The 13,406-nt window shown below is 47.1% G+C and overlaps 2 protein-coding genes across 3 annotated transcripts in view; one reads left to right on the forward strand and one right to left on the reverse strand.

Annotated features, from left to right (window-relative positions):
- The window catches only part of LOC131090998 (septin-2), a 33,779-nt gene extending 31,301 nt beyond the window's left edge, over window positions 1–2,478 (reverse strand). For both annotated transcript variants that reach the window (XM_058036766.1, XM_058036767.1), the window contains exon 1: window positions 2,399–2,478. The gene's annotated coding sequence lies outside the window, so the exon portion shown is untranslated. The remainder of the gene's footprint in view (window positions 1–2,398) is intronic.
- Window positions 2,479–11,148: 8,670 nt separating this feature from the next.
- On the forward strand, window positions 11,149–12,223 carry CLDN5 (claudin 5). The gene has a single exon (XM_058036768.1). It carries the CDS (start codon window positions 11,221–11,223, stop codon window positions 11,869–11,871), a length of 651 nt encoding a protein of 216 aa, XP_057892751.1. The 5' UTR covers window positions 11,149–11,220; the 3' UTR covers window positions 11,872–12,223.
- The last annotated feature ends 1,183 nt before the right edge of the window (window positions 12,224–13,406 follow it).

The raw sequence follows: 13,406 nt of genomic DNA on the forward strand, positions 1-13,406 counted from the left end.
TTGTCCAGAACAAAATGCATAAAAAACTCCACAACTGAGGCAAACCAGAGCAAGAACTGTATCTGCTCCACTTTCTTTAGATTTTCAAAGTACTCTTTCAATCAGTATGAGATAAGCAAAACAGCACATTAAAAACAGTTCAAGGAGAAAGGAATAGATAAGATACATTTGCAACAAATTACAAAAAGCAGTGAAACTTTATCTGTAAATAATGCTGGGCTCTACTTAGCAGGCCTAGCAGTAAAAAAGGGACACTGTGCTACAGCACAGGAATGTCCAAATCTGGTTTTGAACAGTGGGTAACACAACAAAGTTTCATTTTGGACTCCAACAAATTCCTATCCTGAACAATTTGATGCTGGCAATGCAAAGGAGCAAAGTGCCACTGAGTTGAGCTGCAGCTGGACGTGCCATCCCACTGTCCCTGCTAAGAGCAGCATTCCGGGGAGAGGGAAAGAGAGGGGAAGGAAAATGGGTCATTTCCTTTGTTCCTGTCAGGATGCAAGAAGTAAACTGTGAGGAACAGGCAGACTGGGAGCTTCTCAATAGGAGCCAGCACAAAGAAAGCACTACAAACATGTACAAAGGCATGGCCATATAAGGATATCAGACAACATTTTCAAATAATCACTTCTGAGTGACCTCACAGCCATCTCAACCAGCAGAACAGCCCTCCTGATTTCTCAAATGAAGCTTCTTTCTTCCATCAGAGATTATATAACTCAGATACTTTTTTGGCAGTATTTAATAGCCACAGACAGGAGTAAAGACTTAAACAGGTTTCCCAGTGCTGGAAATGATCTCAACAGCATCAGCATTCTGAAGTCACTTTTCAGATTTAAAGCAGACAGAAACACCAAGATATGTCAGTAAAACAGCAGTATTTATGGTTTCTCACTAAAACAACTACAAAACCCAAGGAAGATATGTCAGATCTGAGTCACATCAATAATAATAGCAAAAATGGCATGATTGTGTGAATCACTGAGTTCTAACAAATGTATCCAGCACAGCCTGTTCTGTGTGCCATGTTTGTTCCTGGCACGTCCTCACCTCCACTGTGGGAAACCTCCTCCAGATGAACAATCCCAGATGGTTCCACTTTCCCTCATTAGAAATAGGTATTATCAATTGAAGGAATGCTCTTTTACACACTAACAATTCTGCTTTACTCTTAGTCAGGAAAATGACTGCATCACTTCCACCAAACATGGAATTTACAGAAAATGCAACAACCCAGCTGTGACTTTTCCAGACAGACCACGCTATGGCTTGGAACTGATGTTCAGAGCTCATAAGTTCTGCAGACTTCCTTCTGGTATTGTGTTTAAACCAAGGAAACTGTAAAGGGATTACTACTGGGAATGCATCAAAATCTGGAACATGCCTGTGACTCAACAGCATGCACAGCACATATGCACAGCAAAAGGAGCAAGGACTAAACAGGAGTTCAACCACCTGCATAAGCACTATTCTTAAAAGGTGAAGAAAAAGCAACACACGAACCTAAAGCTCTAATCTTAAATATTTTATTTAAAGCTCCATTTCAACGCTAACACATGACTCTAAACAACCTCCTTGCACACTGTTTTATCAATGAAAACAGATGCTTGAAATGCACAAAGGAGGCAGTGATACCGTTCTTGTGAATGATCAGTTTTAGGGATGATGTTGTTTCTATGCAAGCAGCGTTTGACAGTATTTTTGCCGAGTTACTGTGTCAAAAAGCACTGTTAAACTGTGAGAAACAGGGCCTTTTTAAATTAAAAAGATAAACATATTAGCCACGATCACTCATCAGGAAATAGGCAGCTCTGCCTCACACCCACAGAGCTGAAGTATAATTGTGTACATACTGCCAACGCACAGCAAACTGACAAATTTGTATTTAAATCATTTCCAAGTCATGCTTAAGCCTCACGATACCATGAAGTCTCTGACCTGCAGGTGAACAATAATTAAAGACAAACAGAATTACAGCACGGGTTGGGTTTGTTGCCAAAGCAGGCACGGGTCGCTCTGTGCATCCCCCGGCTCCGGGCAGCCCTCGGTGGGCGCCGCAAGTTTAAAAGCATCCGAGGAATGCCTGAGCGGAGACAGCACTTCCTGCCCCATCCTCTCCTCGCATCTCGGCTCCCCCAGCCCCGCGGCCCTGTCCGCATCTCACATTAATCCCTCCTTGCTTTAAAAACAAATCAAGGTGTGCGCGGAACGGCCCCACCGCGGCGTCCCGGGGCTCCTGCCCCGGATACACTTCTCCCGTCCCACACACCGGCTGCACAACCCCCGCAAACGGCGGCGGGAGCAGGGTCAGGGCTGTGCCTGCACGGGGAGCCCCTGCAGCGCTGAGGGGGCGGAGGCGCCGCCGCCGGGGCCGGGGCCCCTTCCCGCCGCTCACCTGAGGCCGCGGCCGCTCCCGCCGCCAGGCCGCGATCCGCCGCTCCGCCCCGCAGCCCGCCCGCATCCCAGCAGCCACCGCGGCGGAGCGCCCGCCTACCCCGCGCCGCTCTATGGTGCGCGCCCGGCCGGAGCCGGCAGCGAGAGGCGGCTCCGGGAGCAGCGAGAGGAGGGACAGAGCGGCCCCCGCCCGCCCCGCCGGGCGCGGCCATGGCAGCCCGCGGGCCGGGGCCGCCGCCGAGCCGTGTTCCGAAGGGAACATCTACAAGGAATGGTTTGGTTTCTGTTTTCCACCCAAACATCGTTGAGTTTTGGGATTGCTCCACTTACAGCGGGTTTAGCGATGCTCCTCAATGGTAAACATGGCTGGTGTGATAAGCGGGGGAAATCGAGCTTAAACTTTGTGCTATTTGACTGTAATGCAGCATGTAACACCAGTCTGGTTGGTTTGCAGGTGCTAATTCACACATGAAGCAAATTCCTCTCTCGAACATTCTACAAAAAATCCTGATATTTGTGTTACTTACACTGTTCTCTCCCTCACGGCTTTCCCTCTGGTCCTGTGAGAGCCCCGGTCGCTGTCACCGCTGAAGGGCCCAGTGGGATCCTCTGCAAGTTCTCGGAGCTGCCAGGGACTCCAGCAGGCAAACCTGGAGTGCAAATGACGCCTACAGTTAGGTTACAGACACACATCTCATGGGGAAACAGTGTTACATAGCCCAAACTCCAAATGCAACACTGTCAAAACTAAAACACGTATTAGCAGAAGTACCGGAAAGGCTTTTTCCAACCTTCCAGCTACAAGAACTGTGATCAGGAAAGCTCCTGGACATCTATCCACACATTTTGAGAGGGCAGCTTGTGTTTGTGACCTAGCAGCAAATCTTTTGACTTAGAATTCTGAATACTAAGAAACACATTTCTGTTATGTCTGTATTCCCACCATTAAGCAAATAAGGCTGCAGCTCACAACAGGAGAATGTGGGAGTGAAACACATGCTGCTGAAGGCAGATTGGCATTATCTGCAACTCACATTGTGCTCCTATTATCAACTGAGCATTGATGGGATCTGAGTAAGAACAAGGTAAAAGCCAGTGAAAGCACAAGCAAGTTCAATTTCCTAGAACAAAATGTAATGTTATAACTGAAAGTTCTGATTCACACTTCCTTCCTGGAAGAGTTAAAAGATGGCATTTCAGTCTTCCTTAGAAATTAAGGTTTTATTTTAAATTATTCCATGGATTTCCATATAGGTGTTTTGTACAATCACCAGAGGAGCAACTGTGACAGTTTTTCTTTCACTAAATTAGAACACTGTGGTGGACACAAGATTTTGCACCAATGCACTGCTATCACAAACAACTGCTTAGTACTTGAAGAAATTATAAGATGTTGGCACAGACAATGCCAAACTACAGACTGCCATGAACACAGGGACAGGTGGGAGTTAGTGCTCCCATGACTGTCACTCCTCTCCTTTGGCAGGATTTAGTGGAAGGGGTGAAAGAGTCTCCAGAATTTTCAAAATCTTTGCTATTGAGGCAATAATTTTCCCAAGTCATGGCTGAATCAGATCACTGATCAATTGTCACACAAAGGGTTCAGGGAAGCCACAACCCTTCCAAAGAAGTCCCATTCAGCCAGAAAGGGATGTAAGGAAGGGCACTTGGGGTAAGGGCAGAGGCCAGTCCTGGCAGTGCCCTGCCTCTGCAGTGCCCAGGAGCAGATGCTTAGGAAAAGATAACAGCAGCACTGTGCCTGTGCATCCTCCCAGATTCCTGCAATCTGCAGCTCAGCTGCTTCCTGAGCCAGAAGTTTTATCTTGATGGTTCTCTCTTCCATGAATTTTTCTTCTTGCTTTTTGAACCCATCCCAGCTTCTGGCATTAAAGAGCATCCTGTGACAATGAGTGTTACAGTGCATTAGTCACTTGATGAAAATGTACTTTTGTTACCTTTGAAACCTGTTATGAGACTCGTTATGAAAGTGCAGTTCCCAGGAATGCCAGGCAACAGAACTGGAATTGTTTGGGGTGTGTGACTGAGAAATGCTGCACTGCAGACCCTATAGCAAATGCAGCCCCCCAAACACATGCTGCATGTTTTTAATTTCTCACACCAATATCAGCAGAGGTGCAAACAGAAGAAGTGCTTGTACTGTGGTTAAATAGTCTAGAAATGTTCATGCTGTGAACAGCACTCTGTGAATCACTCATTCCCAGAATTATTATTTTTGAAAGAATTTTGTTTCGTTTTTCCCTTGGAAGTTCCAATGCTTTTGCTTAAAGTTCCTGATACATCAGGGTTTACATTATCAAAAGGACAAAAGTGCTTCCTTGAATTCAAATCTTAACTTTGTGTAGAGTCACATCTTAGTAAGTCAGAAATACTTCATACATTCAGCAAAAGACATTATGTGTCTTTTGTTGCTGTTCTTACCAGAGAAAATGGTGATACTGATTATAATAAAATAATATTTTATTAAATATTAAATAAATACAGCCATAAACTGAAACCTAAATAGAGTTTTAATAGATAAACCAATTCCACATTCCTTGACATTACTTTCCTTAAGATATGCTGCATAAAACAGTTTTTATTTTTCAGTTGTGAGATCCATTTAAATATTGATTCAAAGTATTTGTGTATGCTTTGCTAAGTTACAGTACATGGCTCCAGATCCAAACCTTTTAGAAATAAATCCACTGCACACTGTGGGTGACATCCTCTTTTAAAGAATTAGGAAAGAAAAAAATACTTTGAATGTAGCTAGTGGGAATGTCAGATGAAGTAATTTAGATATTCCCTGGGTTTATTTGTAAGATTTGGGTGTGCTGAAAGACAGAAATTTAAGGGTGAAGTTCCCATTGATTTGATCAAAATACTCTTTTGTGTAGGGCTTTATGTATGGAGCCACCAATGGGAAGAACCACTCCAACATCTCAAATTTCCTCATTTTTGCAGACGTGCTGCATCAGGAATCAGAGATGTCAGGTCCATGGAAAGCTGGTGTCACTGATGAGCCCTTCTGAGACCCACAGCTCAGAGCTGGAGCCTGGGCAGGGTAGGAACAGGAAGCCACTATCTGTGCATGCACCAGGATTTACAGACACAAGCTGCTTTACAAGAAAATCTGCAACAGATAAGTATTTTCCCTAGCTGCAAAAAACACCCAAGCCTCATTTTCAGTGACATACTACAGGAAATGAAGATTATATTTGATTTATAATAGTCTCAGAGGAACAGAAGTGTTTCTTTTGCATTTACCAGCACATACAAGCCCTCCATTTCAAGATACTACTTATGGCAATGAAGAAACAATAAGAAAAGCCTTCAAATATTCTCCAGTATAAGAGACATTTTGCATCTTTCTACCAATATCAATCATCTTTTCCTCTTACTGGAACAAAGTTCCCTTTTAAGAAGGAAGTCAGGACTGTCCAAGCAGATGTGTGTTATTCCTGAAAGCAGAGCTTGGCTGAGATGTGCAGCAGCTGCACTGCTAAGGAGAGGTCCCAAACTTCCCACATCTTCTCAGCACTGCACATTTCTTGAGACATGAGATAAATGTAGTATATTTCCCATCACTAACCCTGAATAGTTTTCAGTAATTCATGGTCATGTGTTTACTAATTACTTTCAACATCTGCAATGTATATTTAAAACAATGGCATTTGTCCTGGCTGACGCTGCTCTTTACAAACTGACATCTCATCTGATTTCCCAAGAATTACATGGGAAAGAGATCTGCCAGGATCCTGGTACACCACAATCTGTGGAAGGAGGCTGACTCTGGAAAAGGACAAAATTAAACTGTAGTTGTCCTGAAGGAAACATGATGTAGAATGGACCATTAGGCATGAAACAATGTGTATTTCCTATAGCTTCCCCCCATCCTGCCTATCCAAGCTTTAATATGTTCTCAAGATCTGTCCATAGCATTAAAGAGAAGTATTTAAAGTGACACAGCCTAAGCACATATTCAGTGTGATCTTCTGATGAGTGGGATGATCAAACTCATTTACTGACATTCTAAACTTTGGGAAAGGGCCTTCATTGCTCATATTTACTGCTCTGGAACACAATTAACACGGGGTTATGGCTGTCTAGTGACACCACAGTGCTCTCTGCAGAGCTAAATCCAGAAAACAAGGTGCTGAAGGGTTGGGTGCACAGGGGCTCACCAGTGCAGCCCAGCTGGTCCTGACTGTGGTGACTGGAAATGTTCTCTGCAGGGCATGTTTAACAAAGAGACATGAAGATCAATTCCAACACTGGGAAGATTCAAATGCTGCTCCAGAAGTTTATGTGCAAAGAAATTCAAGAGGGGGATGTTGAATTTAGTTGTAATGATGATTTACCACTATTGTTTTCCTCATTCAGTGAGGAAAGCACCTGTAACACTGTCTCAGCATTCCCACCATGTGTAGTCCTGGCTGCAGCCAGGCAGAGTGTGTGTGTAAAGAGAAGAGACTGACACAGGGCTAGGGCCACTGTGTCTGGAAAGGGATCTGCAGCAGCAAATATATGAAGGCTGGAAGCATATTTATAACTTCTTTCAGTGTTATTCCAGCTACATATATCCATTTCCTTCCTTTCTTTTACATGACTCTAGTCACATCACCACTGAGAGGGAGCCGTCCATTTCTCAATCCTGAGGGGCAGCAGCAACACTTGAACGAAAAAAAGTGTTGGATTCTACATCATTAGCAGCAGTTACTGAGAACACTACCTGTTCTTGCAAAATTCTGGTTTGGTTCTCTTTTTGCTCAAAAGAGGATCTAAGAGAAGAAGTAAGAATTTTGTGTTAACCACTTCAGCTTGTTTCCAAAAGAAATTAAACAAATCCAGTGGTGAAATTGAGCACCTTCATTTTGTAATAACTTGCTCATTTGACAAGAACTCATTTCCTACGTGCCAGTCTTCTGATGTGTCACACTGAAGACACATTGGCACTGCTGACACACAAGAACTTCCTGGAATCCTATCCTAGTATGGAATCTCTTCTATTGGGAAAAGAATTGCATTTTAAAGGAAAATTCAGAAAGAAATAATCTCTGAGAAACCTCAGGCTTTCTAAATAAAGAACAACCTTTGCCTAACCCCTCTGCGTTTGTAAATCTCCCTGCCTTTATTTCAGCACTAATTAGAATACAAAATATGGCACAAAATCTATCTCTAATAGGATTCCTAATTCTTCACCTTTGCTTATGTCTGATCCAAAAGTTATGGTAAGCTGTCTCAAGATCATTGAGCTTTTAATTAATCTTTTGACTCATACTCCATCTTATTCACACAAACAATACAAGGTTTGTGCATAAGATTGATCCCAAGTGTCATTTTCCCCTGTCTTCCAAATCCCTAATATTTTAGGGATTAGAAAGAGCACTTAGGTAAGGGACACTCCACAAATTATAAACCAAGTGTGCTCTGCACGCTACATTTCAGGTCCCCCAGGGCAAATCTATCCAAACATTGCTGGTGGGAGGCCTTGGGGCTGAGCAGAGCCCTGGCAAGGCTGGAGGGCTGGGCACAGCATGTCTGTGCCATGGACAGGGCTCATGCACCAGGACAAGCAGTGCTGGTGAGAGCCTGGACCCCCATTAGCTGCCCTCCCATAACTCTGTGCCTGGTGTTTGTCCTGATTGTCAGGAAAGGAGCAAAAACACAATCACCTCTAATCCCAGAGCCCCTCTTGCTATAGTATGGCTCCTGTGCAATTGTTCTCAGCTTGAATACCACTTCCTCCCATTTTCACAGGCTGTAAAGCCCCCCTATGTATCCCCTTAGAATCATTTCATTCATACAGAGCTGAAGCAGAAATAGATATAATGACAAGAATGATCATTTGTTAAAGAGCTGCTTTGCTGTGAGAACATCATGCCTTGGAGTTTAAAGGAATCCAGACTTTTCCAGCAAGGGTTTAACTTACAAAGAGGGATTTTCTTTACTTAACACCCCAAATAAAACATCATGCTGATTTGTACTTCCTTTTAAGAAAGTAGAAGCTTTTCGTTTCTGGGAGTTTAATTTCCAGTGTTTTGACATTACCACCATCATAAACCACAACATGCTGAATTGATGGTGTCCTCAGGGCCCCCAGCAGCTGTGTCAGTCAGGGTAGCAGTAAGTTCAAGTAAGCAAACCTGAGAGCACCTTGCACCAGTGATCTCATTAGAGGCAGTGTGTGCAACAAACTTTTAGGATCAAGGAATAAAGTAATTAAAAATGGAGGTTGTTGCCAGTAACCAGGATAAAAGTTAATATCTGGGGTAATGAAAAGAAACAGAGAAAAGTGAAATACCAGGAATGGAAATGCCTCTAAGCAGAAAGGTTCTGTTGCCCTGTGATTATGAAGCATGTATTTCCCCAGAGAAATAATTGCCTTGGATTAAGTGATTTGTAGGAATCTGTTGCTGGGTTACAGGTAGCAAAAGAAGGTGGGGTGAGGCTTGCAGAGGTAAAACAAGCCATGGGCTGGTTTCCCTTCTCAGCCCAAAGACCCAGGCAGCTGCACTGGCCCCATGAGTGCCTCCCAGCCAGCACAGGAGCACACACAGCCCATGTATCGAAGGAAACTCAGAGTTCCGTGCTCCCGGGCAAGTGGCAAGGGTGGGGCTTTCCTGTGCTTATGGGCTAAGATAACTGGCATTTCTCCCCCCTTTCTTAATTGTTCTTCTGTGCTGTTTTCTATATAATCATTATTATCATAAATACAGATGTTATTCAGTTTCAGCCTGTGATCTGGATTTCTTCCTGTTCACCTCTGAGACATCTCTGTTTCTGTGGACGGGTTTTTTGCGCATTCTCCTCCTCCTGACACCAGGGACTCTTCTGAGTGATTGTAAGCAGCCCCAGTTTGACAAACTGCACAGCCCCAGTCACACATTCCTCCAGAACTTGCACACTGGAATTTGCAGTTTTGAATAATTGAAGTAAACTGTATGTATTTTATATACAACTGGAAGAGGAGATAAATCCTCTGAGCTCTGTTTACCAGGCAGTCTTTGTTAGGAAGACATTTTCCATGCTAGAATTGTTTACAGCTCCTCAGGCAGAGATAATCAAAAGGCTGCAGCCATCATGTGTCAGCATGTCCAACTCCATGATGGTCCACAAGATCCTGATATTTTTGTATCTTGTGGCTATTTGCGTATTTTGTGGCTAAACTTCATCTTCTGGTTATGAAAAAAAGGAAGTGAAAGGCCTTATTCAGTGTGCTGTGACCTTGTTGTCATCCTCCTGCTACTGCACTGGGGTCCTCTGCTGAAGTCACCTGTCAGGATGTGTGTAGGACATTGCTGCTTCTTACTTCAGCAGTCACATCCTCAGCTGTCAATCCATGTGATTCCTTTAACCTTTGCTTAATCTTTCTTCTGCTGCTGCTTCCTCACATGTGCACTTTTCCATTCATGCTGCATTCACATCAGTCTTGAGATTTGGATCACAAACATCTGCATGCCACAAGACGCGCTGTGCATTTTTGTACAACAGAGAAAACTGCTTATCCAGGGGCAGGAAATGTGTTCTTTTCAACTCTGTGGTCTCCTCTGCACTGGAAGGACACTTTGGGCTAACTGAGAGTAAATCTAGTCAAACCAATTCAAAAATCACTGTGAATATAACTTTCAATTTTGTCTAAAACATTTAAATCTATTGCAATCAAAAAGCCTTTCTCAAGACACCCAGTGCAAAGCCACTGAGGCACAGCTCCTTGTGAGTTCTGTGAGGCAGCTGATGAGTTCTGTTCTCCTTCTCCAGCTGCTGTAACAGCAGCATTCACACCACAATCACTCCCTGCATCTGCCAGCCTTGGGGGGCTGAGACCTGCTGCTACTGAGACCTGCAGGGGCTGAACCAAGGCTACTGAACAATCCAGGACACCAGTGGTCCATGAAGAGACTGTAGCAATTACATTGCCCAGCCTGATGATAAAACCTCTTGCAAATACAGTGGTTTAGACACGGGTATTTAACTCCTTAACCTACCATAAAGATTAAAATGTTCTGGAACAATTAAAACAATAAAGTCCAGTTTGAAATCTTTGTGAAAGCATGTTTAAATTGTATACCTTACTCTTGGCTCCAGAATCAGAGCAAACAGTTTCATGCCTGGTGTGAGCTGAGAGCAGTTATTTTTCCTGGACCTATCTAAAAATCTGTCTACTGGTACTGACAGGTGACATGCAGATCCCATATCCAAGGCTCTTTTATTTTCTGGGAGGTTTCTAAGCGATTGACGCTGGTATTTTTTAACATTTTCCGGACCCAGTGTGCAGGAGAGAGCTGTGCCTGTCCATCAGTGCTTAGTCTTCCGAAAAATGATCAATTAGACTCCGATAACAGGACTTTCACACTGCTGGGTGCCTGTATTGGCAAGACCTCTCTGAAGGTCTGGCTGCGGACTTTATCAGTAAATAGGAAATTCACAGATAACGGCACTAAAAGGAATTTGAGCAGCCGAAATCCGAGACGAGATGCCTCCCGCCCCACGCCTAACTGGGACCGGGCAGCGTCCCTGCGAGCTCCTCCCGGAGCAGGGAGCCGGGGAGAGCAGAGCCAAGTTTCCCGGCTCCGGTGGGGACCCCCGAGCGGGAGGGAGGGCCGGACACCCGCCCCCGGCCCGCGGCGGGCGGTGCTGCTGCCGGGCAGGGCCGGGCCGGGCCGGGCGGGCCGGGGGCGGAGGGCGGGCGTCCCGCGGCTCCTCAAATAGCCCTGCCCGCGGCCGCGGCGCTCAGAGCCGGCTCGGAGCCGCCCGGGGCAGCGGAGCAGACCCGCCGCGCCTTCCTTCCTGCGGAGCCCGTGGGACAGCGCCGGCAGCAGCATGACTTCGGCGGCGGTGGAAATTTTGGGGCTGGGACTGGGCATCCTGGGCTGGGTGGGGGTGATCGTGGCCTGCGGGTTGCCCATGTGGCAGGTGTCGGCCTTCATCGGCGGGAACATCGTGGTGGCGCAGACCATCTGGGAAGGGCTGTGGATGAGCTGCGCGGTGCAGAGCACGGGGCAGATGCAGTGCAAGGTGTACGATTCCATCCTGGCGCTGCCGCCCGAGGTGCAGGCGGGCCGGGCGCTCACCGTCATCGTGGCGCTGCTGGGGCTGGTGGCGCTGCTGGTGACCGTGGTGGGCGCGCAGTGCACCAACTGCATCCGACCCGGCAAGATGAAGTCCCGCATCGTGATCGCCGGCGGGGCCGTCTACATCCTCTGCGGGGTCCTGGTCCTCATCCCGCTCTGCTGGTTCGCCAACATCGTCATCAGCGATTTCTACGACCCCAGCGTGCCGTCGTCCAAGAAGCGGGAGATGGGGGCCGCGCTCTACATCGGCTGGGCGGCCACGGCCCTGCTGCTCTTCGGGGGCTGCCTCATCTGCTGCTGCTCCTGCTCCCAGCGCGACGAGACCTCCTTCCCCGTCAAGTACTCGGCGCCGCGGCGGCCCACGTCCAACGGCGAGTACGACAAGAAGAATTACGTCTGAGCGGGGCTGGCCCGCTCCGCGGCCCCGCGGGGCACGGACAGACGGCTGCGGCCCGGGAGCGTCTGCGGGGAGCTCCAGCGCTCCCCTGCCTGGAGGCTTTTCTTAGCGGGGACCCCCGTGAAGCGGCGGCCCTAGGCAGGGCAGCGCCCCGCTGCCCTCCAGCCCGGCTCCCCGGCGGGTCCGGCCGCTCCGCTGCGGGCAGCGCCGCGCTCGGCGCCGCCGGCTCCCGGTACTGACCGACCGCGCTGCCGGCCGAGCAAAGCCCTCCGCGAACCAGCGTCGGGAACCGAGGAGCCCCGGCGAGTCACGGCGGCGTTTGCCGGGACGCTCCGTCCGGGCTTCGCCGCCGCCGCCTGCCCGCCGGCTGCCGCCGCCGGTCCCGGCCGTTCCCCGGTGTTACCGGGACACTTGTGAGTACTCTGCCCCCGTTGTGGCTGCCGGTGCCTCGGGGCACCGCCTGCTGCCGGGACCGGGCGTCGGGTGCGCGCCAGAGCCGAGGAGCAGCTTCGCATCTCCGTCATCTCTCTCCAAAGGCTGCGTCCGGCAGGTCCTGCTCGGACTGATATCGGGGGGTTTGATCTATTCGGGCAATTAAAATAGGGATCCTGTCCAAAGCCTGACACTAACCTCGGTCCTTAATCCCACAGGCAGTAACTCTCTGGAGAAAGTTATTTAACTTTCTTCAGTTGTTTCAGTCCTTCAGTGAAGCGTATTGGTCTGTGTGTATTTGAAACCTCGAAAGAGATTTCAGGTAGTTGCTGTCCTTTAGTGGAGTACAAATCAGATTGTAGGTTGTCTCTTGAGGTTCTTCATCTCTTCTTCAGCTTATGCTCTGTTTTTACTTGAAAATGAACTCATTGCCAGAATTATTCAAGGACTAGACTAAGAAGTCTAGGAGATCACTGTATGTCCTGGCTCCAACAGGGCCTCTGCTCGTCTCATCTGCACTACAGGAGATTTGAAACATAAAAATCACCCCAGATACTGATGGTTGGGGGGAATGATGTCTTTGTGGCCTTCCTGCCAAGCTCTGCTTGCTGCCAGTTTTGAAATGTGTGTTCAGTTGGATGTGATCTTGGTTGGCTCCCCACCATGGTTTTGTTAACACGTGCTTTCCTTCATTTACCAAATCAAGCAAAAAATTGCTGGAAGAATTTTACCAAAAATATCTCGAGTGAGACTTTACACCAGGTGATCAGTTGTGAAGTCATGACTCTCACAGCTCTCAGCTCCTCTGCATTGCCCTAGTAAAACTCTGCAGACTGGAAGGAAGATGGTTTGGGCAACATAACTAATTTTCCTGAGGTCAACACCTCCTGAACTTCATCACAGTCTGAAATATTAGTTTACACTTTTTCATTTTACACTGCAGAGACAAACTTTGTTAAGGGAGGGGCTTAAGGGGATGGTTTGATACTCCTCCAATCTAATTAATTGTAAATCCACACAGGATTATGCTACTGACTGTGGCAGCATCTACATTGCCATAAGGAGATTTCTGCCAAGAGTTAGGGAGGAAATGTGCTGTTTATACT

This window comes from Melospiza georgiana, chromosome 18, assembly GCF_028018845.1.
Source record: "Melospiza georgiana isolate bMelGeo1 chromosome 18, bMelGeo1.pri, whole genome shotgun sequence".
Classification (NCBI taxonomy): Eukaryota; Metazoa; Chordata; class Aves; order Passeriformes; family Passerellidae; genus Melospiza; species Melospiza georgiana.